This window comes from Ascoidea rubescens (genome assembly GCF_001661345.1).
Source record: "Ascoidea rubescens DSM 1968 unplaced genomic scaffold ASCRUscaffold_3, whole genome shotgun sequence".
Taxonomy (NCBI): Eukaryota; Fungi; Ascomycota; class Saccharomycetes; order Ascoideales; family Ascoideaceae; genus Ascoidea; species Ascoidea rubescens.
In genome coordinates, this window is record NW_017962915.1 from 51,457 (window position 1) to 77,020 (window position 25,564).

A 25,564-nucleotide genomic window follows, 5' to 3' on the forward strand; every position below is an offset into this window, starting at 1 on the left:
GAGTGAAATCCAACCGTGTGGAAACAATCAATGACCCACAACAGCGGTCTTTGCTGAGAAATACATATAGATTTTTTTTTTTGAGAAAAAACTTTTCAACCTGATGATAGAAATTGAAAAATAAAGCAGACATATCTATTGTTTTTAAATTAAATAACCATTTGCAAAAAAAAAAAAATAGCTAAAAAAATGGGGCAACATCATCATCGTGCAACACTTAAAAAATCCAAAAAGCCTTTCAAATCAAGGCACTCTTCAAAGTCTGCCTTAAAGGCTCAATTAAAGGGAAAAATCGAAACAGTAAAATCTAGCTCAAGTAGTACTGGTAAGACAGTATCTAAAACAGCCAGAATAAACTTGTTGAAACAACAAAAAAAATTTAAGATATTATCTTCTGTTTCATCAAAAAACGTTTTTCAAGGAATTGATGGTGTTGAAAAAATAGTTACTATAATTACTTTAACAAATGATTTGAGAAACATTGATATTATAAATCAATTAATTGATACAATCAATACTAATGAATCTGCGACTAAGAAAATCGATCATATTAGTTCTCCTATATCTTCAATTTATATTCCGAGGTTCAAATCTGGATTAAAGATTATATTGCCGGTTATGAGTTCTTTTTTTGATGTTTTAGATGCTTGCAAGATCTCGGATTGGGTTGTGTTTGGTTTAAGTGCAAAAGAAGAAGTCGACAAAGCATTTGGAGAGAATTTGATAAGAGCATTAGAATTACAAGGAATTTCAAATGTTATTAGTGTAATACCAAATATCTTTTCTAGTGACAATAATCCTAAACAAAGTGCATTGATAAAATCATCTTTGTTTAGTTATTTTAATCATTTTTTTCCAAATGAGCAAAAAATCTTTGATTTGAATAACAGTTCTGATTCTCTTAATGTGGTTAGAATATTGTGTGAGAAAAAGTTACAATCTGTGAAATGGAGACAAATCAGAGGATATTTACTTGCCAACGAAATCGATTGGATTCAGGATCCTAACAACCCAAATAAAGGAAAATTAGCCATTTCTGGTACAGTAAGAGGAATTGGTTTTAATGTTGATCGATTGGTTCACTTGCCCAATTTTGGTGATTATTCGATTGAGAGTATTTATGTTACTTCAAAAAATCCAAAAAAAGAGAATCAGGTAGTTAAACCAATTTTTCCAACTGAAAACAAGGATTCATTGGAAACACTAAACGAAAACTTTGACCAGGATATGTTTGATAATGAAATGACTAAAAGTGAACCAGCAAGTAATTACAATTTGTTGGCTAATAATGATTCTGGTGTAAGAATTGACGATCATGTTTATTTTGAAGAAGAAAAGACTCAAAAAGTAAGGGTTAGACCCGGAACATCTGACTATCAAGCAAGATGGTTTCTTGAAGACGATTATTCTTCTGAAGAGTTGGATGAAGAAATTGCTGAAATTGGTGGGAATCTTCAGTTGAAGAATATGTTGGAAAATAACAAAGATATAGATTTAGAAGTGGATGATAATGATTTTGAATCAATGGATATGGATGAAGATAATGAAGTGGATGATTATAATGCCGTTGAAGAATATCGTAAAATTCAGGAACTAGAATTTGACGACCAACTTCAAGTTGAGCCAAGTGTTTCATTGAAGGAGAGATTAAAAAAATATCGAGGTATCATCAATTTGAACAGTTATAACTGGCTTGTTGATGAAGTTGATGAAAACAGGCCCTCGGAATGGCTAAAACTATTAAGAATTTACAATTTTAAAGCTACTCAGAACCGAGTATTGAAGGAATCTGGAATAAGTTCAAGTGTTAAAAATGGGGATAAAGTAGTGATTCATATCAAATTTCCTAAAAGCTTACTAGCTACTATCAGGCCTTCAAGTCAGGCGCCATTTATTGTCTATGGGTTATTAGAACATGAACATAAGTCAGCAGTTTGCAATTTTACTTTTAAAAGTTGGGAAGAATATGAAAAGCCTATTAAATCTGAATCTAGTATGGTTGTTCAATATGGTTTTAGAAGACAGATAATAGAGCCAGTTTTTTCAGTTCATAATAATACACCTAATAATGTTCATAAAGTTGAAAAATTTGCCAATCTTGGGTCATTAGAAGTTGCTACATGCATTGCACCAGTTAGTTTTGGAAATTCACCCAGTATTTTTTTCAAATTGAAGGATAAGAACGATTTTTCGTCAATCGAACTCATTGGAAGTGGAACATTTTTGAATGTAGATCATTCTAGAGTATTAGCCAAAAGAACGATACTAACAGGGCAACCATTTAAAATTCATAAATCAGTTTCAACGGTTAGATACATGTTTCTCAATTCGGCAGATGTAAACTGGTTTAAATCAATACCATTGTTTACTAAAAATGGAGTTTCAGGATTTATTCAAGAAAGTTTGGGTACTCATGGGCATTTTAAAGCCAAGTTCAATAAAAAAGTCAGCCAGCAAGATACCGTTGCAATGGCTCTTTATAAAAGAATTTGGCCCAAGAATTCCAGTATATTCAAAACATGCTGATCAGGTTTTATATTTAGGTTTCTATTGTTTTTTTTTGAGTTATAATCTTATACTATTTGAGCATCACACCCAATAGAGAAAAAATTAGATGTATAATTAATATGATAAATATGATGATAAAATTTTGGTGCAAAACCAAAAACATAATAAGATATTGTTATAAATTTGAATTAATAAGAGAACACAATAAGACATACTCGTTTGACACAGCAACAACAGGATAAAAACCAGTTTGACTACCCAATCTAATAAAAAATTAACTAACTCAAAAACATACCTTGAAAACCAGATCACATCTTTAGTTTGGTATATAGTAAAATTAATACAACCAAACTATAGATTTGATAATAAATGTTTGGTCTGTTTTTGAGTCAGTTAAAATAAAAGACAGTTAAGAATTGGTGGTTTCATTAAGTCTAAATTTCAAAAAAATTAGACCTTGTTGATATTCTTTTTTGTTTCTTACCGCTGGGCGAAGAGCTCTGGGGTATTGATTAGGGATCGGATTTAACAATGGATCAATATTACTATCAGCACACATCTTACACTTGATTGCTCGATTGTGGTCTACATTGTAAACTAGAAAAATGAGAGTAAGGAGCTCAGTATATATATGATATATATGGCTCTCCCAGCTGACTCTGCTCTTTGCAAGCAGCCATAGCAGCTTATCTGAATCCAATGGTGCAATGCTACCACTAGTATTGAGCTGATCAACCACAATGTCTCATAAATATATCTTGGATTTGCTTCAGAGGACTCTCCCGTGTCGCTGGCGCTAAAGTTGTCACGTGCAGTCTTTCTCCAACTTTGCTTTATTTTGCTCTGAAAAAGCTCAAACATCGATTTGAAACACTCCAACATCGACCATGAAGGAGCTTCTCACTGCCATTGAGTCCTTGAAGGACCAGCTTCCCTTGCAACGTCTTGATGTGGTGCTTACGTCCTTTATTCACAACAGAGAGGTCTTGCTGCAGTCTCGCTCCATCAACTTCAAGCTTGTGTCTACCCTTCTCTCTCACACTGTTCCCCGGCTATACCCTCTAGTAGCTGATGATGGCCTGTCTATCAAACCAAAAATTGTTTCTTTGCTAAACAACTTGGTTGGCTTGAATCATGTCTTGAACTGTTTATCTCTATTGAATGCCAGCTTTCTGGACGATTCTTGCAACCCTGATAGCTCGTTTGTTTTGATGAGCTCCTACTTGGACATCATACTGCTGATTATAGAAGAATCAAATGACCATCTAGTATCCAGCTATTTGCACAGTCAAAAATACTCAAATCAATCAACCTATAATTTAACGTTTAACGAAATTAAGTCCATTTTTTTTGGTTCCAGATTATTCCAAATAGTCAACAATTCGGTTATGATATGTGAAAGGCGCAATAGACATATCCTGATTAACAACCTAGCGATATTTCATGATGTAGAACTGTTTTTAAAAACTTTTTTGATCAACCAAATGCACTACTTAATGACAAACCAAGTTAATTTTAATTTAAATAACAATTATTCAAATTTGGTTCAATCTTTTCTTTATTTGCATCCAGTGGCTTCATCCATATTATTTGACAACATGCTAATTAGCAATGTAAACAATTTAAACTCATTTATTAATTACTACAATAAAATCACTTTAAATCAAAAAATGAGCTTAAATTATCTTTTGCCATATCTTTTCAAAACTTATCCTACCTCTCCAATCCCATTAATTTACTTTTTTCACAAGTTCAGTCTCAACAATCATTCAGTAATTGTTCCTTCCATTTTTGACAACTTATTAAACAATTCCCTTCATTCTCAAATCATTATTTTTACTTCATTTGTATTAAATTCAAAATCATCCAATAATCATCTTCAATTGTTTTCAGACATTATTCAATCTTATTGGGCTGATCCTAATTTTATCAAAAAGCTGTCTTTGATTAACCAAGAAATCTTAGCAAGATTTTTGTTGGTATTTTTAAATTTTTTCAAAATTTCAATTAAACTAGACATTCAGAATAATAACGATTTAAATTTATTTTTCTTTTTAAAACACTTTTTATTAAATCAAAATCTACTTTTCTCAGTAAATGAAAGGCTCAATTTACCCAACGAAAAACTTAGATTTCTTGGTATGATAATAATACAAGAAATTTCATCTATTATTTCAAACACCATTTCACAAAATACTATCGACTCTACTCTTGATGAGGATTTTGTCTCAATCGATTTCCACATTAATCAATTAATTTCCTATAAAACAGAATTACTAAATTTTAACAAAGGTATTTATCAAAAGGACTTATCTCAAGATTTTAATATCTTCACAAATGATTTATTGAATAATAAATATTACAAGAATATTGATAGCGATCAGTTTATTTTAAATTATATAACTAGTAAAAATCCTCGAAATATCGAAAATCAACTGCAAACCCAACTTGAAACTAAACTGGAAACTCAAGCTCTTAATCTTGAAAAACTATCACTAAATAACAATTCATCAATCACTCCTCAAAAATCTTACAATTATTTTGATTCGGATGATGAAGACCTCAACGATGCTGAATACAATTCTGATGACTATGATGACCCTTCTATCATCATAAATAAAAATTCAAAACCAATGAAGCCCGTTTATATAAAAGATTTGATTTCATATTTAAACGACGATTCTTCTCTAGAAAAACGAAGGATTGCTTTAAAGGAATGTGCCAACTTGTTGAGATTTAAGAATCAATTTTCAGATGAAATCAATTTTTATTCTGTTCAGTTAGCTAGACTGCTAATGAATTTGACCTCGGACAAATTTAATTTGAATAAAGAAAATGAAAACGATGTTGATGTTGATGTTGATAAAGGGTTTAACTTTGAGGAACTAAGACTAAAATCTTTAGTATCTTGCATAATTTCAAATGTTGAACAGGTCCCAGAAGTATTAATAAAACTAATTTTCACTGGTGATTTTTCTATTCAGCAAAGAATATCTATACTAAGTTCTCTTAGTTTAGCAGCAAGAGAATTGAGAGGTTTTAATGATAATGTTGCCTATAACTCCAACACAATAAAAAGTTATTTTCCAACAAAAACTTTACCAAAGCATCTTCATGATCAATTCTTGTTATTAGATGAAGATTATCGTTTAAAAAATAACCCTTCTCAAAACCTTTTGCCCTTAAATTCTGGTGTTGAAATTTTATCAGCAAAAGTCTCTGACGACCTTATGATTTCTGGTCAGAAAAGGGTCAAAGATGAGTTAATCAAACAAAGCTACAGCTCTGAAACTGATAATACTATGTTGAAAGAGGTGGGAAAAGTCTTAAGAGTATCGTCAGTTTTACAAAAGAAAAATAATTTGGAAAACAAATTCAATCTACACCATTTATCAAACATCACTGATAAATACTCAAAAATTGCGGGAAAATACTTTTTTTTCCCATTAATCGGTTTATCCTTCAATGTCTTTAAAAACGTTAAACTACACTCAAAACTTGATACTTTTTCTGTATTATTTACAAGTCAGTTAGTAAAGACTTTAGGCTTACTTTTGCATGCGTCTTATCCCAAAAGTACCGATCTCCAAGAAATGATAAAAGAACTTTTTGATGTATTAAATTTATTAAAATTCGTGGCTCAAAATGACACAATTCTAGAAGCTCATTTATTTTGCTTATCCATTATATTAGAAAATACAAATGAAGATATTTTGGTTAAAAACCATTCCAAAGTTTTATTAAACTATAAAGACTGGTTGGAACACAAAATCAAAGACACAATTAAGGATGATAAAATCAATTTACTATTTTTTAATTGTTTGGTTTATATAAATAATTTAATTGAAAAGTACAAAGTTTCTTTTTTGATACAAATTTGAATTACCATAAATATTTACTAAATTATATATCAGTTTAATGAGATTTGTAACTATTCTAGTGATAGACTTTTTTCATTAACCAAAGTTATTTTTTTAATTTTGTCAATTTCTGCTTTTTTTTTTCAAGCTTCTTCTTCTTTTGCTGCAAAATAGATTTTTTAGATTCCTTTTTCTCATTGCTGTAATGCATTTTGTCATATAGTTTTCTATGCTTTCTGGACATCATTATTTTAGCCAATTCCTTGCCTTCTTTATCTTCTTTGCTTTGCGAAACAGATAATTTTCTTTTTCTCGAGTTTTGTTGTTTCTTCTTTCCTTGTTCCTGTTGCAAGCTTTTAGCATCTGAATATTTCACCCCTTTCAATTCCAACTCTAATTCCTTTTGTTGTGCCAACTCTTCATCATCACTCTCATCGTCATCTTCGCTTTCACTTTCATCATTGTCGTCTTCCTCAACAACTTGATTTTTTTTCGATTCCTTTCCGTTAATCTTCTTTGAATCTTCTTCAGCTTCAATCTCATCTTCTGATTTTGATTCTGATTCTTCAGCAGCTTCATCTATATTTTTACTTTCATCTCCATCTAGAGGGTTTTCTGGATTATATCCAGCAGAATCACCCCATGGCGATAAATGAGGTGGCAATGTCTCACCGGGTGCATAATCACTTACTGGCAATAATTTACTTTTATTGATGGAATCAAAGACCCATTGTGGTTGTATATATGTTCTTCCAATGACTTTATTAAATACTGGTCTGTCAACAATTTGATGAGTAATTTTTTGATTGATTTCCAAGTTCTTTTTATCTTTTTCAGATAACTGATTGTAGACAATTTCAGATACGATTTTTCCTCCACAGGATAGAATTAAAAACTCTAAAACATCAATGGGAACCTCTCTTCCTACAAAAAATATTTTATTCTCAAATAAATTTGATAATGCATCACCAGAATTGGATGGTTGAATCAATGTATCTCCACCTTCTTTAACAGGTTCAAAAGTGTCCAATCTATCAGGATCTGGTTCGGCTTCTTCGGCTTCTTCGGCTTCTTCAGTGTTATTCGGCTTATCGTTGGATTCTTCGGTTATATTAGAATTGGATTTTGGAATTGGATTTTCTAATTCCAAGATGAATGATGATAATCCACCAATTGTTTTTGTTTTGAAACCATCTAATTTTGGAGGAAAAACCAAACCATTGTCTGTATAAAGTTTAAACAATATAAAATTCAATAAAGTGATGTAGAATTCTAAAAATGTTGACATAATTCGAAAATCAATATCAGAAGGTATATTTTGAGGAAACTTATATGGGGATAACCATAAGATGTTTTGTCCTTTTATGTTTGCTTGATAATATATACCTTTAATTGAAACAAATACTTTTTTCAAGCATCTTTCTCTTGCAACAAATGTAAGCCATTGATTACAAATTGTTTCACAATTATTGATTATTTGATTAGTTACTTTATTAGTTGGTGGCATATTAGCAAACAAAAAGAGCATGTTTAGAGGATCATCCAAGTCTCTTAAAGCATCAAGAAAAGTTGGATATCTTTCTTTTATTATGTGGTCTAGTTTATATTTTGGCTTGTTATCGTTCAATCTTTTAGCATCACTTATTTCACCTCTTGTAATTGCCCTAGATAGCTTTTTAGAAAATGTTTTGTGATTTCTAAATTTTGCTAACACTGGTTCATGTAAGAGATATTGAATATCTTTAGAATAATAAAATGTGACAGGTTTGGTTGAGCCTTTATTAGCTTTTCTTTTGTTACGAGGTTCTCTTGGATAAATACCTTTAAAAATACATAATCTTCGGAAATCTGCTAATGAGACTTGAAGCTTCTTAATAGCTTGAGTTCGAGTAACAAAGTTCTTTGCATTACCGGTCTTGAACTTCTTTCTGATTTTTCCCATTATGATGACAAAGATAATTGAGTTGATTCAAATGTTGCAAAATTCAAAACTAGAATAAGATTCAAATATGAAAAATATAATTTGAATAAAAATATTCTGCTGAAAAATATTTCACTAAAAAAAATTTTTTCAATCAGAAATCCGGTGCACGGATCGATAAATCCTGGGCTCTTTTTAGAAATAATCCATATAATTTTCATTTATTATAACCAGTATACAGAACTATATTTAATAAAAATAAGATGAAAAAAACTGAAAACTGAAAATTAGAAACTAAAAATTGAAAACTGGATTGACCTAGTCAAAAGGTGAAGCTGGATGACTTCCATTTTTCAAGTTTGTAAATAAAATTCAAAATAACAAAAAATGGACAAGATATAGAAGAGAAGAGAAGAGAAGAGAAGAGAATAAAATAGAATAAAATAGAATAAAATAGAGTGAGACAGAACAGAACGTAACAGAACAAGATGAAAGATAAGAGAAAAACATAGAATGTACAGATTAAGTTAGGGTGCCATTCAGTGGAAAATACAATAAAATGGAAGAAAAAAAAAAAAAATTGCATTTAGATTTATTTGCGACGAGATCTATGGGAGTAAGAACTTGAAGGGTAAGACTTCAAAAGAGAAGATTTGTTTTTTTGATGCGAAGAAGAGATGGATGAACTTGCAGGTTTTGATTTTGATTTTGATTTTGATTTTTGAGAGGATGAGGAATGATTTGAAATGGTTTTGTTAATCAGCAGATTTAAACCAGAACCACCATTATGATAATTCAAGCTCCCCTTTAACAATTCAAAGCCACAAACCAAGTTACTATTTACATTCATGACAGCACCCCAATTTTGAAATTCACCACAATAGTTTGGAGCCGAAAAGATAGTTACCAATTTCTTTTTATGAAAAAATTCATAACCATCTTCAACTACCATATGACCTCTAACAATTAAGTCAAAGTTAAATTTGTTTAGAAAAGTATCAACGGCTCTCTTTGAGAAAAAATAAGAAATACCTCTGTCATTTGGAGCCCAATCAGGAATTTTGTTAATTTCTTGATTTCTGTTTTTTTCATTGTTGAAAATCAAAGATTTAGAAGAAGAGTAAGCCGGATTAGGATCAGACCATAATAAATCACTTAGTAGGCCATTTTCTGGGATGTCAGTTGGCCTTAAAATCTTTTTAATGTCATTCAAGTTATTTAAATTTGGAGATAAACCTCCATGAATACAGAAGATTTTGTTATTGATAGTTGCAGCAATTGGTAAACAATTGAATACGTCAATAAAGTTTTTCCAAACTTTGACACCAACTCGGCGTTTACATTCATCGTAGAAGCCATAAATTCTGGTAATGTTAGCAGATTCATGATTACCTCTTAGTAAGAAAAAGTTTTCTGGGTATTTAATTTTATAAGCCAATAGTAGTAAGATTGTTTCTAAAGATTGTTTGCCTCTATCAACATAATCACCTAAAAATAAATAATTTGAATTTGGGGGGAAACCGCATAATTTGAAAATTCTTAGTAAATCGTTAAATTGACCATGAATATCTCCAACGACCTTTACGGGAGCAGACAATTGCAATAGCATTGGCTGGTTAATGAAGATTTCTCTTGATAAATTCAAGATGTAAGATATTTCTGATTTTGAGATCAAGGAGGTAAAATTTGGTTTTAGATGGGAATAAGAGTGAGAGTGAGAGTGAGAGTGAGAATGGGAATGGGAATGGGAATAAGAATGATAAGCTGGATTTGATAAATTGATTGAAATCAATTTTTCAATGATAGAATTGATATCAATTTCTGCTTGTAAAACTCTTTTATTGTATTTAGAGTTATCATTGAGATGCAAAGAAGGGGGATTGATTTGCCTATTTGAATTTAATAAAACCTTTTTGAATAAGGATTTTTGATTTGAGGCGGGAAGTGAATTGGAGCCTGAGTTGGGAAGTGAATTTAAATGGCTTGAAGACGAAGAGTTAAAAGAGTTTAAAAGATTCAAGGAATTCAAAGAGTTCAAAAAGGTTGAAGAACCCAAAGTAGAATTAGAAGATGATGTTTTGGTGGAATTAGAAGAATAGGATACAGCTGAAGAACTACAAGAGTATGTTCTGATTTGATTATTATTTGAGGTGGTTTTCTGGTGATGAGTGTTAGTACCTAGAATGGTGGACGAAAGTGACAATTTTTTCTTGAACTCATAGTTGAACAATTTGTTGATGTTGGAATTAATGGGCGAAACTGTGGGGTTGCCATTCAAAAGATGAGGTGAACCTGCAATTGAGGGAGAGGTTGATAGGGTTGAGAGTGAGCAGGATGAGATGTTGGAGCTAGATAGGCTGTTGTTGCTAACAAAAGAGGAAATGTCATCGGTATTGTTTTCATTATAGGTTTCGTTACAGGTTTCGTTATCGTTATCGTTATCGTTATCGTTATCGTTGTCGTTGTCGTTGTCGTTGTCGTTATTGGTGTTGTCGTTGGTGTATTTGATGAAGCTGGAGCCGGTTTTGTAAGGCAACACATTGCAATTGGCACGTCGAAGAGTGACGTTGGCGGCAGAAAAGGAGGGGGCAAGAGACAACCGCGACGGAGGACCGCTTTTTTCGGCGTCGTCGTCGTCGCCCTTTAGAGCATGCAGGGAGGAGGAAGCACAGGAAGGAGAAGCTGAAGCAGAGTCGACCGAGATTTCACCATTGTAAGACGGGCTATTGCGCATGTTCTGGTTGGAGAGGAAGAAGCTGAGGCAGAGCAGGAAGAGGAAGTGATAACAACGCAGAAGCTCCTTCTGCGCCAGCACAGTCCTCAACAAGTGCTGGCGATGGCGCGCGTGACTTCACCGAGACGGAGCTGCTCTCCGCTCACCCGCTGACTCAGCAATGACACATGCGGCACGTGATATCCGTAAACACACTTCACGTGTTTGGATCACGCTTGCGGATTTTTCCGTGACTGAAAAGTTGATGAAAATGGTGGTGAAAAGTATGGAGAGGAAACTGGAGAAGTGAAGAGATTCTGCCAAACGACCACAGCAAGAGCCAGTTTCTCACATTCGCCTGAAACCATGTTAAAAGCCTCGAGATCTGTTGTTTCTGCTGCTAGACTTGCTCCCAGGTTGATGCTCTTTCTGCCAGCAGGCCTGTTTTCGCTCGCTTTCTACCCATCATCCACCCTCTACCAGCCAAAGAGATACAATTCCTCCAATAGCACGGTCTCTGATACCACAGCTGTTGAGGACAGTGCTTCTGAGTTTGTTCCACAACATGATTCTTCCTCCAACTTTGATCCTTTCGAAACTGGTAATAGCTCCCAAAGTTGCAACTTCAACTCTGACAACCAAAATTTGTCTGAAAGCTCAAATCAATTAATTGATGAACTCGTTGAAGGTTTAAAACAGCTCGAAAAAACCGAAAACGCTTCTGGAATTTTCAATTTTTTAACTGCAAGTCTTAATATTCTAAGAGGTGCAACTTCTCCTTCTTATCAACATGGTTTATCCATCTATTTATCAAAGAAGTTGAGTGATAGTATAGCCTTTATATTAAAGAAAGCTGCTGATGAATCAGCAGATCCTGCTTTTGACAAAAAATTCCTTCTCAACATTAACGATATCTTGAATTATTGCATGGAACAAGATCTCATTAAACCTCCAATATTCGAACTTGTTATTGGGCTTCACATTAATGGCAATAACCCCAAAGCTGCAATCAATACTTGGGTTACATGGTTGGATTTCAAAGCTGATAAACCTTACCTTTCTGTATCGAATATCAAAGATACTGATCGTACTTATGACCCTTCCTTATTCATCAGATTATCAACCTTTATCGCTTACTTATCCAACTGTCAAATCGATCAAGTCAAACCCGATGCTCAAACCATTAAATCCCTTTTACAAATCGACAAAATTCCTTCTCGTTTTGTTTTCAATCTCCTAACTTCAAGAGGTATTATTGATAAATCAATTCTAGATTCCACAAGAAATTTGTATTTTAATTTTCAAGATGAAATCATCGATTTTGCTAAACCCGACATCTTCTCAGAAATTGATAATTTAGCTTCAAAATTCAAAGCTGATGGTATTGATAAAAAATACAACCAGTTCAAAGTGGCTGCAAAAGATCAAAAGATTGAATTGCCAGAGCTCGTTTACAGCAAATTCATGAACGCTTACTCAAAGGTTAAACAACCAGCCAAAGCACTAAGCATTTGGAATGATTTAATCCTGTCTAATATTGAATCTCCCTCAATTAACTCTTGGAACGCTTTATTAACCGCTAGCTCTTTAGAAGGATCTGTCTCTGAAAAACTCTTGAAAATTGAATCAATTTGGGAAAAATTATCTGAAAATTTTTCTCCCAATTCAGAATCATATCAAATTCTTTTGAAATTTTACGCTTCTATCAATCAAAATGAAAAAGTCGATCAAGTATTTCAAAAATTATCTTCCTCATCTTCTAGAATCCCTCTAACCAACGATATTAGAAACACCTATCTAGAGATTGTCATGAAGAAGGATTTTGCTGCATATAAAAAAATTGCCGATGAATGGATGGATTCCTTCGGTTACATTCCTCCCATTAATCTTTACAACAATGCTTTAGACTTTTATATTAAAAACAATAATTTTAACAGCGCTTCAGAATTACTTCTGGAAATGGAAAGTCTAAATGTAAAACCAAGTATCTATACCTACAATATCATAATTAAAATGATATTTAAACAAGCAGAATCAAGAGGTGAAATTGTTAACATTAAAACAATAAACAATGTTATCAAAGAAATTCATGACACAAATATTAGACTCACCTCATATCCAATGGCTTCTATACTAATTGACTTGTCCTCAAATGAAGCAACACTTGAGATCTCCAGAAAATTTTTTGAGTACATAAAAGATCGTAATATTAGCCTCAATCCTCGTATGATTCAATCCAGGTTGAAAAGTGAAGTGCTGTATGGTGATATGGAAACAGCTGAAGAATGTTTCAAAGAATTTGACAAAGTGAAATCTCCCATTGGCCCTTTTTCCTGGAATTTGTTATTAAGTGGTTTTAGAAACCATGATGACCCAGAAAAAGTCAAAGAATATTACCAAAAATTTCTCGACTATTCCATAACCAAACCGGATTCCTTCACTTACCTATTTGTCTTTTCAGCGTATCTAAATCACCATCAAAAATACAGAAAAGAAATCGAAGAGCTAATTGATGAAATGTCGAAACCTTCATTCAAAACTTTCATTGGACAAATGGTGGTGAATCTCCAACGGTGCCAAAAACTAGGCTTTGATGTGCCCGATGCGTTAATCGACAAAGCTTCTCATTCCTCTCAGCGTAAATGAGCTCCTCTGTTGAATGAAAGGTCTTCATCAATGGCCATTTAAATATTCGTTGTATATAGCATTTCCTTTATAATGTTTAATTGAGCTTTAAAAGTCTTTTCAACTGCTTCACAGTTTTTTTACGATTTTTCGTGTTTCGAAATCGAAACGCGTGTTTACTTTTTTGTGGCCAAAAGAGGAAATGCATTGTTTTGAATACTTTGAAATTTTAGATCCATAATCATACTCTTGATGTGCTTTGGCTATTGAGCGTCACTCTCATCTTTCCTATCATCCTCAACAGCACACTCTAGATTATTACAAAATGCCAAATTCCAGAAAAAGACAGGCTTCTCATCTTGACGATGAAAATGATGAAGATGCAATTCCCATTCTCTCATCTCCAGGATCTCCTAACGATGTTTATCAAATTAATAACTTACCGCCATCTTCTCCTGGTTTTCCACTTGAAGAAGATGATAGAGAAATAGTTGATGAAATCGATGATCTTGATGAAGGTGCTAACGAAGTCGATGGAGTCGATTTATTTGGAGACAATATGTTTAGAGATTATAAAAAGCTTGATAAGTTTGACCATTATGACTCCAGCCAAATAGATGACAATGACTATGGGGATGTTGACTTAGATATAGGTGGAAGAAGAGAGGTTGATGATCTTTTAAATAAAAGAGATAGATTTTTGCAAAAAGATTCCCTTCGAAATCATGGCGCTTTTTTAGATGACGAAGATGACGAATTTGCCTTTGATGATTTAGATCAAAACCGTCTACCAAGACAGCAAAGAAGAAGAAGATTTGACCACGAAAATCTAGGAATGTTAAGTGATAATGAAATTGACGAAGATCCATTAACATATGAATTGAATCTTGAAGAATTAAGTGAAATCAAGGCTCCCAGTATAAGAGAATGGATCTTATCTCCACCTGTTCAAAGATCTATTTCAAGAGAATTGAGATCATTTTTACTTGAATATACAGATGAAAAAGGTCGTTCTTATTATGGTTCAAAAATTAAGTTATTAGGAGAGATAAACTCAGAGTCGTTGGAAGTCAATTATCAACATCTAATCAACTCAAAACCGATTTTGGCATTTTTTTTAAGTACATCTCCCGAAGAAATTATTACACTTTTTGATCAAGTTGCTATAGAATGTGTTCAATTACATTACTCTGAATATGCCCAGATTCATAGTGATATTCATGTTAGAATCACGAATTTCTCTCCAAATCTTTTTAATTTGAGAGAACTAAGAGAAAACCATTTAAATTCTTTAGTAAAAGTTTCGGGGGTAGTCACAAGAAGAACAGGTGTTTTTCCTCAGTTAAAGCATGTCAAGTTTGATTGTAGTAAATGTGGTGTTGTTTTAGGACCATACTACCAAGGCTCTAATCAAGAGGTTAAAGTCTCTTTTTGCAGTAATTGCCATTCAAGAGGACCATTTAAAATGAATTCTGAGGTTACCACGTATAGTAACTATCAACAAATTACTATTCAGGAGCCTCCTGGTACAGTTCCAGCTGGCAGATTGCCTCGTCATAAAGACGTTATTTTGTTGTGGGATTTGGTAGATATGGCAAAACCTGGTCAGTTGGTCTCTGTTACTGGGATTTACAAAAATAGTTACAACGGTTATCTAAATGCTAAGAATGGGTTCCCAGTCTTTGCAACTGTTATAGAAGCCAATTCAATACAGGTTGAGGGCAGCAGCTCTAACTTATTTGAAGAACGAAATAACTATGATAACTCGGTATTAGATAAAAATTTGAATATTTACAGATACTCTGAGGAAGAAGAAAGCTTATTTAGAAAGATATCAAAAGAAAGAGGAATTGTCGATAAACTTATCAATTCGATTGCACCATCTATTTATGGTCACCGAAACATTAAAACTGCTATTGCTTGCTCACTATTTGGTGGAGTTCCTAAAGATGTCAACGGCAAACATTCCATTCGTGGTGATATTAATGTGTTGGTTTTAGGAGACCCTGGTACTGCAAAGTCTCAAATTCTTAAATATGTTGAAAAAACTGCTTATCGAGCTGTTTATTCCACTGGTCAAGGAGCTTCTGGGGTTGGTTTGACAGCCTCTGTTAGAAAAGACCCAGTAACAAATGAATGGACATTAGAGGGTGGTGCTCTTGTTTTAGCCGATAAAGGAACCTGTATTATTGATGAATTTGATAAAATGCACGATCGTGATAGAACATCTATTCATGAAGCTATGGAGCAACAAAGTATCTCTATTTCTAAAGCTGGTATTGTTACTACATTACAGGCAAGATGTGCAGTGATAGCCGCTGCTAATCCAATTGGTGGAAAATACAATAGCACTATGCCTCTATCTCAAAATGTTGACTTAACAGAGCCAATCTTGTCAAGATTTGACATTATATGCATTGTAAGGGATTTAGTTGATCCTGTTGAAGATGAAAGATTAGCAAAGTTTGTAATTGATTCTCATTTCAAGTCTCTTATGGCTGCCTCTAAAACTAGAGACTCGGAAGAAATTGAAGATAATTCTGAAATGTCCCAAGCCTCAGATGTATCTAACAATCATGGAACGATCGAACAGGATGTTTTAACAAAATATATTCATTATTCCAAAAGAATAAAACCAAAATTAAATCAAATGGATATGCAAAAGGTTTCTCAGGTTTATGCTGATTTAAGAAAACAGTCAATAGGAACAGGCAGTATGGCAATAACGGTTAGACATTTAGAGGCTATTTTGAGAATTTCAGAATCATTTGCTAGAATGAGATTAAGTGAGTTTGTGAGTAGTAGTGATTTGGATAGAGCGATCAAGGTTTCAGTTGATAGTTTTATTGGCACCCAAAAATTATCGGTGAGAAGGCAATTGCAAAAAGTTTTTATGAAATATACTCTTCCAAGAAGAAATTAGATTTTTCTACAAATTTATTTCTTCTATTAATTTATTTTTACTATTGTTATTATTTTCATTATATCCATTATTTTCATTGTATCCGTTATTTCTATTGTATCCATTGTTTCTATTATTTCTATTTTATAAAACCCTATACCACATAACATAAAATCACTGAATCTCAGAAGAACTTTTAATAAACAGTTAATTTGAACAAACGGAAACTATGCTTTCACATTATATTCATAGTTGTTGAATTCATTTAGATAATAAACAACCCCTGAAATTGTTTTGTCAATGATTAGTTTTCCATCATTCACAGCAATTTCCAAAATTTCTTCCAATACACCAATACTTAATTTAAAATGAGAGGATAACATTTGTATGTTGCACCCGCATTTGAAGTCATTTTCAGTGTTGATAATGTTGATATAAAGTTCTGAGAGGACATTGATTTGATCAAACGATTTAAGATAATCATTATTTGAAAATGAAAGTTGATAATCTGTTTCCATCCAGAGCAATATATTTTGGAGAATTATGTCATCTGTCATTTTAGAATCTTGGATTACCAACAAATTTGTTTTTGAAAACTCTTTTAAAATTAAGGGCAATTGAAGTGAAGAAAATCTTTTACATGCTTCAAGTAAATCTTCAGGTGAAATTAAGTTATTATTAAAACCTAAAGAACGATTGTAAAGAGCATATAGATCAGATAAAGTTAAAATTCCGCCAGAATAAATATTTTCCTCAAATTGGTTGAAATTATAGGAGTTATCAGATTTAAAAATATGATTATTTAGAAAGCTGGAAATATTCCTGGCCAATTCATTATAGTACAATTCTTTATTATTTAATTTGTTTAAAAAATTAAAATTATTTGTCATAATAAAATCACTAATATTGTTTGTTTCAGTATTTGGGTTTAATCCTAATAATTGTCTTGATTGTATTATAGAATCCGTTGCATTTGAGACAACCTTATCATCTGTATTTTTATATTTATTCAAGTAGTCATTAAATTTATCGGCTAACACCATTAGGTCTTTTGCTTTCTTCATAAGTGAATCCAAGTCAGACATGGAAGTATTCAAAATATTGACATTATACTCGGCTCTCTCTGTTTGTTTTTTCTCTAACCCTAAAATTCCTAAATTAGGCTGTGACCTGGACGTTTCTTTGTAATCTTTCAGATCAAATTTAAGAACTGATTTGACATCATGATTTAAATCAGCGCTTTCCATCAATTTTGATAAATTTTGCTCATCGATTAAAACTTGTAATTTATTTAAAAAGTTTTTAAAATCGTCATATTTCAGTAGATTTCTGAAACTTAACTTGATATATTTTTGCAACAAAGAAGATAATCCGTCGTCAAATTCTGTTTTAATTTTTATTTTAGAAGGTTTATTAATATTAGAATATCTAAAATTGTAGTTTTTGACAGTATTGGAAGAAATGTTTGAAGATTTTAGCTTTTCCCCACAAATTTCACAATTCAACATTAAAGGATAATTTAAGAAGGTGCATCTTGGACATTTAATTTCTTTTAGCTCTGTACCTGTAGGCTGTTTTGGGGTTGAAAGTTTATTTTTGGGAAGTAGATTTCCATTTTTATTATTTTTAGCTTTAAATTTTTTGATTGCATTTACTATTGTGTTTTTCTTTGACTTGATTCCACAATTTTGACAGTTTGGTAATTTTTTGAAATCAAAATCATTGACTAGTATTTTATCAAAATTAAACGATGAGTTATTTATATGGTTAGCAAAATAACATATTGAACAAACCCATATTGTCTCGTCAGATTCTTTGAGTTGGTTTGGCAGAAACTCAATTTTGTTTTTGAAGGAAGAATACAGGTTAGAATGATTGTAGCTGCTTAAATTTGTTTTGGAGGAAGGCGCAGAAACATTTCTTGTATGATCTTTAAACCAGATGGTAATTTTAGGAGAGGATTTAAGAAAGCCGGAATAAAACTCCAAATGATCGATGTCAAAGAGCGATATAGACAAGGAGTTGTCCTCAGGAAGAATGTTATCCACATAAATCAATCTTGAGGATGTCAAGTAAACTCTGCCATTCTGTCGACCTAGTATCTTTGCTTTGCCCTGATACAAGCCAATGGAGTCCTGGACGAGATAAATAAACTCATCCTTCTGTGTAACAGGAGTGTGGGAAGATGTTATATCTACCTGTTGCCAAAAGGATAATGCAGACATGTGTCGTGTGGTGGCATCAAAGGTCTATTGTTACCAGTATCAATATCAGTATCAGTATCAGTATTTTTTATGGTGATACCAAAGCCTTTTGTTGAAGAACTGGCGATAAGAGCTAATTGGCAGATCACGTTTTAATGGATGTGTTTAGCAGAAAACCTCTGAATTTGCAGGGAATTCTGGCAGTGGAATTGTTTAAGTGAACAATCTATTGCATTTCTACATTCTGATTGATTTCAGATATAAAGCAGAGAGGATCATCAGCTCCCAAAAAATAAACTAATCATTAATTATGATATTGAATTTGAAAGAATCCACCGTAAAAAGAAATAAAAATATTGAACAAAAACATAAAACAGTAAAAAACACTCAAAAGCAGATGAATAAGAATTTTTTTAAAGAAATTTTCGCACCAAAATATCATGAAATGAAAAAAAAAAAGAAACAAATAAATAAATATGAACAAATTGATGATGAAGGTAATCAAAGTTGAACCAAGGATGAAGAATGAAATTATGAAGAAAAACAATGAGACATTGAAACAAAGAAGAAAAGAAGGAAAGAAAAAAAAATTAAACAAAAAGTTCCAAAAAGATAAAGCTTGGAACTGAAATAATTAAAATGACCAAAACAATTAAGATAAATGAATAAAAACTTGAGATATTTCTCACATGCCTTGCTCTTTCGTATCTATTATCGAAAGTAATTGAATGGTAATATTTGGGATAATTTTGAAGAAAGTTTTCATTTGTATAATCATTTGAAAAACAAACATAGGATAGAATCATTAAAATTTTGATCAATTCTGGGTTATCACCAGTATTTGGTTTATTTAGTCTTAAGGCCTTTTTTTTCAATTTTTCCGTTGAGTACACAAGGTTTTTGCTAGATTCTCTTTTATGCCTGGAGCCAGAATTTTTCTTTTTTCTTAATTTTTTATGAGTAATAGAATTATCGTTTTTTCTTCTATTGCCATTTGAATTTAAACTGTTATCAATTTTGAACATATTTTGGTGAGAATTGTCGGTGTCTCTAATTTGATTTGGATCTGTACCGTTAAACAAGACAGCATTTCTGTTATTTTGAATTGAAAATGGATCGCCTTTATCAGATTTATTAATAATCTGAACTTCGAAATCGTTATTATCGTTGCTATCGTTAAGTGAATTACTTACACTATCAGGAAATATACCATTTAAATAATTGCTTATTCTTAAATTTTGAGCGCTTTCACTTCTTTTGATTTTTTCAGTTTCTAATTTGTTGAGTATTGGAGGCTGTTTATTATCAAATTTGTTGATATCAACAGTGGGATTGAAACTAACTCTTCTTGAGGAATCTACAGATGAATTTCTCCTGGATCTTCCAGGAGTTTTCATAGATGATCTTCTGATTAGCTTTGGTCGTTCGGGTAGTTCCTCTTTACTGATTGTATTTGATTCGGGCTGAGTGGAACTACTCAGCTTTTTGATGTGGCTATTATAGGAAGTATTTGATCTAAAGACATCGCTGAGACTATGATTACTGGGGTTATTGGTGTTGGTATTGATTGAAAGATCATCGTTGTTGTTGTTATTGGTTTCAAAAGAGTTCAGGGTTTTCTGATAGGAGGGTAAAGTATCGAGGGTCTTTGATTTGTATATGGGGACTTTTGCTCGTTCAATCTTTGGGGGCAGCTGCAATTGTTTCAAAGGTGACAATAAAGATGGATTCAAAGGATCCATAATCTTAGATTGTAATTGTTGTTGGAGGGTGGGTTGCTGGAGGTTAGTATTGTTTGACGTTGAAAATTCAGGTAAAGAGGCATAAACAGATGTCTTAGGATAAGATATTTTCCCATGATAAGGTTTTTTGTTAAGGTATTTTCTCTTTATTGCTTCATAGTTTGCTGAAGTATTGTCTGAATCAGATAAAGAATTGGATAGTGAGTAGCCCTTTGAAATGCTTGTGTCCTGGGATTCAAAGTGGTTGTAGTTCTTCAAATCAGATGATTGTGGGAGTGGCAGGACTCTAGTCTCTTCATACAGCATTTCCATTAATATTCTGGGAATTTATATAAAAACAACTTACAAAATAAGTGATACCTATTTAAACTGATTCCAGCCAGAAGTTAACCTCATTCTCACTAAAAAACACCACCAGCAAAACCGAACCTTAAGGAACCCTAACAAAGCTGGATAGACGAATTGGAGCTGCGACGAGTTTGCGTCTGACTCCACCACACCTGGACCGCTCGGCCTCCTGTTTTGGGTCTGCCGCGCTACGGCCGGAGAAGGTCCTCGAGCTGCGCATGCTGCACGTGCTGCAATTGCCGAAGCGGTGGTGAGCACGTTCGGCTGCTGAGATGTGCAGGAGACCCACAGTGCTGGTTCAGATTTAGGAGCTTGTCCAAAAAGTCCAGGTCTGGTTGTTGTGGAAGCGCACCAGCCCCAAGCAGGCTTGTAGTGCTGGTGCTTCTGTTGCTTGTGGGACGCTCACCGGCGACGTTCACATTCAACAAATCCTTCAAGTCCTGCTCAAAGTTCTCGTGTTTCCTGGCTTTCTGCGAACTGGCCAAGGACTCGCTGATTAGCAAATCGATCTGCTCTCTGTCCCTTTTTTCGTTGGAGTCATCTTTAACCAATATTTTGGATTTCGAATCAAGTCTCATCACTTTACCATTTGACTTGTTTCTTGACCTGAACACTAATTCAGAACTTCTACTGTCCACAGGCGAGAACTTCTTCTTGAGATCGTCGAGAAGCTTTTGTCTTTTTATTTTTTCTTGTAGTTGTGCAAAGTGCTCTTCCTCTTCTTTCGATAAAACAGTGTGGGTATCGTTCGCTTTCTTCTGGTTAGAACCATAAGAGTCAAATTTTGCTTTGTTTATTTGGTTTCGTTTTTCATATTTGTTTGGTTTTTTGCCCACTATTTGAGATTTAATCGTCGAGTCTCCTTCAACTTTTGTCTGGATTTTGGATTTAGCCAAAGAAAGATAGTGAAGTGATTCTTCAAGATCATCTTCTTCAAAAGGGATATCTCTGTTATCAACTTCATTATCAAGATCGTTATTAACTTCAGTGCCAGACTTGTTGTCAGAATCATGATTAGATTGATTATCAGATTGATTATCGTTTGTTTGCTCCTCATCTGCATTGTTTATATCGTTCGCTTGATTGTTGGCATTAGATTCTTTATTTGAGTTTTCATTCAGTAATGCTTTCTTCTTCTTTGCCAAATACCTTCTCTTTGCCTTTTTATCCCATTTATTGTTGTGTAAAACCATCTTCACTAAAATTTACTATTTTAAATGAGGATTATATTAACCGCATTAAAAGTAAATTCGGCTGATTTCAAGAAAACCCAAAATGGAATGAAACAATATAAAAAAAACACAATATTCCGCTTTTTCACGGGATACTATCACTTTAATCGCTTTCTACCAGGCGATATGTATCATTTGTAAAAAAGTTGTTAATTATCAGACAGTTAAAATCTATAATACCAGTAAGAAATTAGAATAATAAAAAGTTATATATGAAATCTAGCACCAGTTATTTAGTAATATATAGGAAATTTAATCTAGTAAAACAAAAAAGCGAAACCTGAATGTGAAACAAAAAATCATGAAAATGCTAAAAACTAAGTCATTAAAAGAACAGAGATAACAAAGCAAAAAATAAAATAAAATAAAATAAAATCATTAAGCAAAATTAAAAGCCATCATCGATATTATCCAAATCCCTGAAGTTATCATTTTCAGATCCAATGTTTATATCATTTTGAAGATCGGTTTCATTACGACCTTTATTTCCATCAGCGTTATTTTTGTTTTCAAATTGATTTTTGAAATGTTTTGAGATTTTTGAGTTCTTGTCGGTTAAAATATAATTATTATTGAATTCTAGTTTATCTTCAAATTCAGTGTACTTTTCGATTAAGCTATCGTTAATAAGTTTGCTATTTTCACAAGGAACATCGGAATCATTTATCAAGTCACTAAAGTCAATGGTAATATTTTTAGAAGTATTTTCATCTTTCATATTTATTGAGCTATTTAACTGATATGATGCCTGCTTGATTGAATTTGGAATTTGAATTGCTTCGCAATATTTTGTTTTGCAAGTTTTCAAACTTTCAGTTAAGGACCATTCATTATCAATCTCAGTGCTATCTACAGTACTAGCACTAATAACTTTATGGGTTGGTTCTTGAATTAAGTTCATTTTTGAGTGAAGGTTATTATTTAATAAAAAGGATGAAGATAGTGGGTTGTCACTAGCATAAGCATTAAAAGAAATCGAATTGATATTAGAATTAAAAAAATTTTGAGGAAGGAGAGGGAGGGGAAGAGCAGGAGAAGATAGTTTAAATTGGTTAATATTTTCATCATTGTTTAAATGTTTTTGAATATGTTTTGTATTTAATTTTTGTTTTCTCTTGATGTTTTTTGATTTTGAAAAGAGACCAGATATGAAGTTTTCGCCATTTCTACGACGAGAGGTTGTATTTTGAGAGATGATATTTGATTGGTCAGGTAATTTTGAGGATAAATTCAAGCTTCTTTTAAGGTGAAGAGATCTTTTTTTTGATTTTGGATCGATTGATTCGCGTTTAATACCGGCAAATAGTTCTGATTTATTCAAAAAATCTGATTTATTTTCAATGGTAGCAATGGGAGTTCTTTTTAGAATAGTTATTGGAAGATGGTTTAATTGAGAAGGGGCGTTGATGCTGGATGAGGAAGAATTGGGGTCGACAATTGTGTTTTTGAAATAGGGCATTGAGGATAAAGTATGGACATCAGCACGAGTGGTTGGGTCCCAAGTTAAGCAGGACTGGATGACATGAGATAAGTCAGATAAATCGGGTCTTTGTAAAATGTTTTGTAGGAGGATACCTTTAGTGTAAGGTAATCTTAGGCCAAGTCTTGAAGCTAGGGATTGAGCATCATTCCAAAGACCGCCTATAGGGAGATTTATTTGATTTTGGTATTGATTTTGATTTTGATATTGATTATCGTATTGATTATCATTAAGATTTTCATTATTGATGCTGTTTTGATTTTCATTGTTGGTGTCATTTGAAGATAAAAAGGGAGAGCCTAGAGTTTGTAAAAGTCTCCAAATCTGGTCCAATTCGTTAATGCCAGGAAATAAGGGTTTGAAAGTGACGATTTCGCAAGCAACAGCGCCAAAAGCCCAAATGTCGACAGGAGTGGAGTAATGTCTTTGACGTAATAAGATTTCTGGAGATCGATACCATCTTGTTGATACATAAGCAGTGTAAGGATTTGTGTTTTGAATATGGCGAGCTAGGCCGTAGTCAGCTAATTTGATGATATAAGGATGCTTGTAGGAAAGGTTTTGTGTATATGAGTTGTGGTATAATTTGGAGGGCATGACTAGGATATTTTCAGGTTTGACATCTCTGTGAAAATATTTATTTTGGTGGATATGTTTTATAGCGGCTAAAATTTGAGATAGGATTGACTTGATAGTATTTAGCGAGAAGAAGTTATTTTTTCTAATTCTCATCAACTCGTATAAATTTTGATCCATTGACTCCATCACTATATGTAATTTGAAGGAGGAGTTATCAATGAAGCACTCATGAACAAAAACCAGATTAGGATGCGACGGAATAGATAGGATGAAGATCAATTCCTTGACATTGATGTAGTCATTCAAGAGGCTCAAGCGCTTTTTCATTGTTTTGATTGCTACTAAAGGTTTTGATAGGTCGTTGATGTTTGGAATTGGGTTCATTAAAGTGTTTGAGATATTTAGGAAATTAGATAGATAGGATAGGTTGTTGTTGACATAGTTGTTTCTCATTTTTGCAGAGACAACAGAGCCAAAGCTTCCCTTTCCAAGTTCAGAGATTATCTGGTAGTTGTCCGAGAGGGACTTCAAGGGCAAGACATTGGGAGGATTGTTGATGTCTGGAGGCAATTGAGGCAAAAGGTCTTTGTTGTAGGTGGAGTGGGTCTCATTGTGAGTGGTGGAGGTGTTGTTGATGTTTTGGTGGTTTTGCATTTTGATAGGGCCTGAGGAGAGAAGGATGAATTGGGAGGCAAGAGGAAAGGAAAAGAAGAGAAGAAGAAGAGCAGAACAGAGCAGAGCCTGGCCGACACAAAACAACAGCTCGGAACGACGCGCAGGGTTCGTGCTGCATCTGCTGCGTCTGCTTCCGCCTCCGCTACTGCATCTTCCTCTCCATCCGCACCCGCTCCATTGCATGGAAGACCTTCGCCTGCAAAAAAGGACTGCTGCTGTTGCTATGGAACAAGAACCGAAACTTCTCGTGCACCTTCGGCAGCAGCACCTCTTCGCGCCCCACACCTAAGATCCGACACGCTTCTTCGAGCTCCATTGCCGGCTCTGAGCCTGGTGCTGCTGTTGCTGCTCGTCCAGCATACTCTGTCGCTATTTCTCTGTAAACCTGCGAAAACGCTGCTCCCACCACCCTCACCGATCGGAGCACGAAAATCACTATCTGTCCAGCAAACCGATGAGACTGTTCCCTCTGTTAGTATTCTGCTTGACGCTGCTGTTCTTGCTGCTTGTTCTTACCATTGTTTCTTTCTGCTGCTGTGTTGCTTACTGGGAAAAGAGCAGTTTTTTTCTTCTTGCCTTCAGCTCTTTCACGCTAAAAGCCCTACTCGACCCGTGCCCTATACGCGCTTTTCCTGCAATGAGATGCACGATTACATAGCTCATCTATTCACACTTATATAACATTAAGAACAATTAATAAAAGCATATCACAAAAAACAATATATAGAACGAAATATAAAACAAATATTCTAGTAAAATACGAAATTAAAACATA

General features: G+C 33.4%; 10 protein-coding genes across 10 annotated transcripts; 4 read left to right on the plus strand and 6 right to left on the minus strand.

Annotated features, from left to right (window-relative positions):
* Window positions 1-189: 189 nt before the first annotated feature.
* Window positions 190-2,526, plus strand: TSR1 (small subunit rRNA maturation protein TSR1; the record flags this gene model as incomplete). The annotated part of the gene is made up of 1 exon (XM_020191442.1): window positions 190-2,526. The coding sequence occupies one exon, from the start codon at window positions 190-192 to the stop codon at window positions 2,524-2,526; it is 2,337 nt and encodes a 778-aa protein (XP_020048468.1).
* Window positions 2,527-3,395: 869 nt separating this feature from the next.
* TEL2 (Tel2p) lies at window positions 3,396-6,389 on the plus strand (the record flags this gene model as incomplete). The annotated part of the gene is made up of 1 exon (XM_020191612.1): window positions 3,396-6,389. One exon carries the CDS (start codon window positions 3,396-3,398, stop codon window positions 6,387-6,389), a length of 2,994 nt encoding a protein of 997 aa, XP_020048469.1.
* Window positions 6,274-8,363, minus strand: NOP7 (mRNA-binding ribosome synthesis protein NOP7). The gene has a single exon (XM_020192752.1). The coding sequence runs from the start codon at window positions 8,308-8,310 to the stop codon at window positions 6,475-6,477; it is 1,836 nt and encodes a 611-aa protein (XP_020048470.1). The 5' UTR covers window positions 8,311-8,363; the 3' UTR covers window positions 6,274-6,474.
* A 145-nt stretch (window positions 8,364-8,508) lies between these two features.
* On the minus strand, window positions 8,509-11,069 carry ASCRUDRAFT_74605 (Metallo-dependent phosphatase). Its single transcript, XM_020192753.1, has one exon. It carries the CDS (start codon window positions 11,021-11,023, stop codon window positions 8,882-8,884), a length of 2,142 nt encoding a protein of 713 aa, XP_020048471.1. The 5' UTR covers window positions 11,024-11,069; the 3' UTR covers window positions 8,509-8,881.
* Window positions 11,070-13,109: 2,040 nt separating this feature from the next.
* On the plus strand, window positions 13,110-13,649 carry ASCRUDRAFT_74607 (uncharacterized protein; the record flags this gene model as incomplete). The annotated part of the gene is made up of 1 exon (XM_020192754.1): window positions 13,110-13,649. Exon 1 carries the CDS (start codon window positions 13,124-13,126, stop codon window positions 13,646-13,648), a length of 525 nt encoding a protein of 174 aa, XP_020048472.1. The 5' UTR covers window positions 13,110-13,123.
* A 303-nt stretch (window positions 13,650-13,952) lies between these two features.
* MCM2 (MCM DNA helicase complex subunit MCM2) lies at window positions 13,953-16,550 on the plus strand (the record flags this gene model as incomplete). Its single annotated transcript, XM_020190343.1, has 1 exon — window positions 13,953-16,550. The coding sequence occupies one exon, from the start codon at window positions 13,953-13,955 to the stop codon at window positions 16,548-16,550; it is 2,598 nt and encodes an 865-aa protein (XP_020048473.1).
* A 206-nt stretch (window positions 16,551-16,756) lies between these two features.
* On the minus strand, window positions 16,757-18,754 carry VPS36 (ESCRT-II subunit protein VPS36; the record flags this gene model as incomplete). The annotated part of the gene is made up of 1 exon (XM_020191613.1): window positions 16,757-18,754. The coding sequence occupies one exon, from the start codon at window positions 18,752-18,754 to the stop codon at window positions 16,757-16,759; it is 1,998 nt and encodes a 665-aa protein (XP_020048474.1).
* A 529-nt stretch (window positions 18,755-19,283) lies between these two features.
* On the minus strand, window positions 19,284-20,914 carry ASCRUDRAFT_132596 (uncharacterized protein). The gene is made up of 2 exons (XM_020189045.1): window positions 20,822-20,914; window positions 19,284-20,478 (listed from the first exon to the last, which is right to left on the minus strand). Exon 2 carries the CDS (start codon window positions 20,473-20,475, stop codon window positions 19,324-19,326), a length of 1,152 nt encoding a protein of 383 aa, XP_020048475.1. The 5' UTR covers window positions 20,476-20,478; window positions 20,822-20,914; the 3' UTR covers window positions 19,284-19,323.
* Window positions 20,915-21,011: 97 nt separating this feature from the next.
* On the minus strand, window positions 21,012-22,016 carry ASCRUDRAFT_69000 (uncharacterized protein; the record flags this gene model as incomplete). The annotated part of the gene is made up of 1 exon (XM_020191614.1): window positions 21,012-22,016. The coding sequence occupies one exon, from the start codon at window positions 22,014-22,016 to the stop codon at window positions 21,012-21,014; it is 1,005 nt and encodes a 334-aa protein (XP_020048476.1).
* A 99-nt stretch (window positions 22,017-22,115) lies between these two features.
* On the minus strand, window positions 22,116-25,255 carry IME2 (protein kinase IME2). The gene has a single exon (XM_020192755.1). The coding sequence runs from the start codon at window positions 24,766-24,768 to the stop codon at window positions 22,444-22,446; it is 2,325 nt and encodes a 774-aa protein (XP_020048477.1). The 5' UTR covers window positions 24,769-25,255; the 3' UTR covers window positions 22,116-22,443.
* Between the last annotated feature and the right edge of the window lie 309 nt (window positions 25,256-25,564).

Coding starts and splice junctions, on each gene's coding strand:
- IME2 (XM_020192755.1), bottom strand. CDS start 24,768: ATGCAAAACCACCAAAACATCAACAACACCTCCACCACTCACAATGAG.
- ASCRUDRAFT_132596 (XM_020189045.1), bottom strand. CDS start 20,475: ATGGATCCTTTGAATCCATCTTTATTGTCACCTTTGAAACAATTGCAG.
- NOP7 (XM_020192752.1), bottom strand. CDS start 8,310: ATGGGAAAAATCAGAAAGAAGTTCAAGACCGGTAATGCAAAGAACTTT.
- ASCRUDRAFT_74605 (XM_020192753.1), bottom strand. CDS start 11,023: ATGCGCAATAGCCCGTCTTACAATGGTGAAATCTCGGTCGACTCTGCT.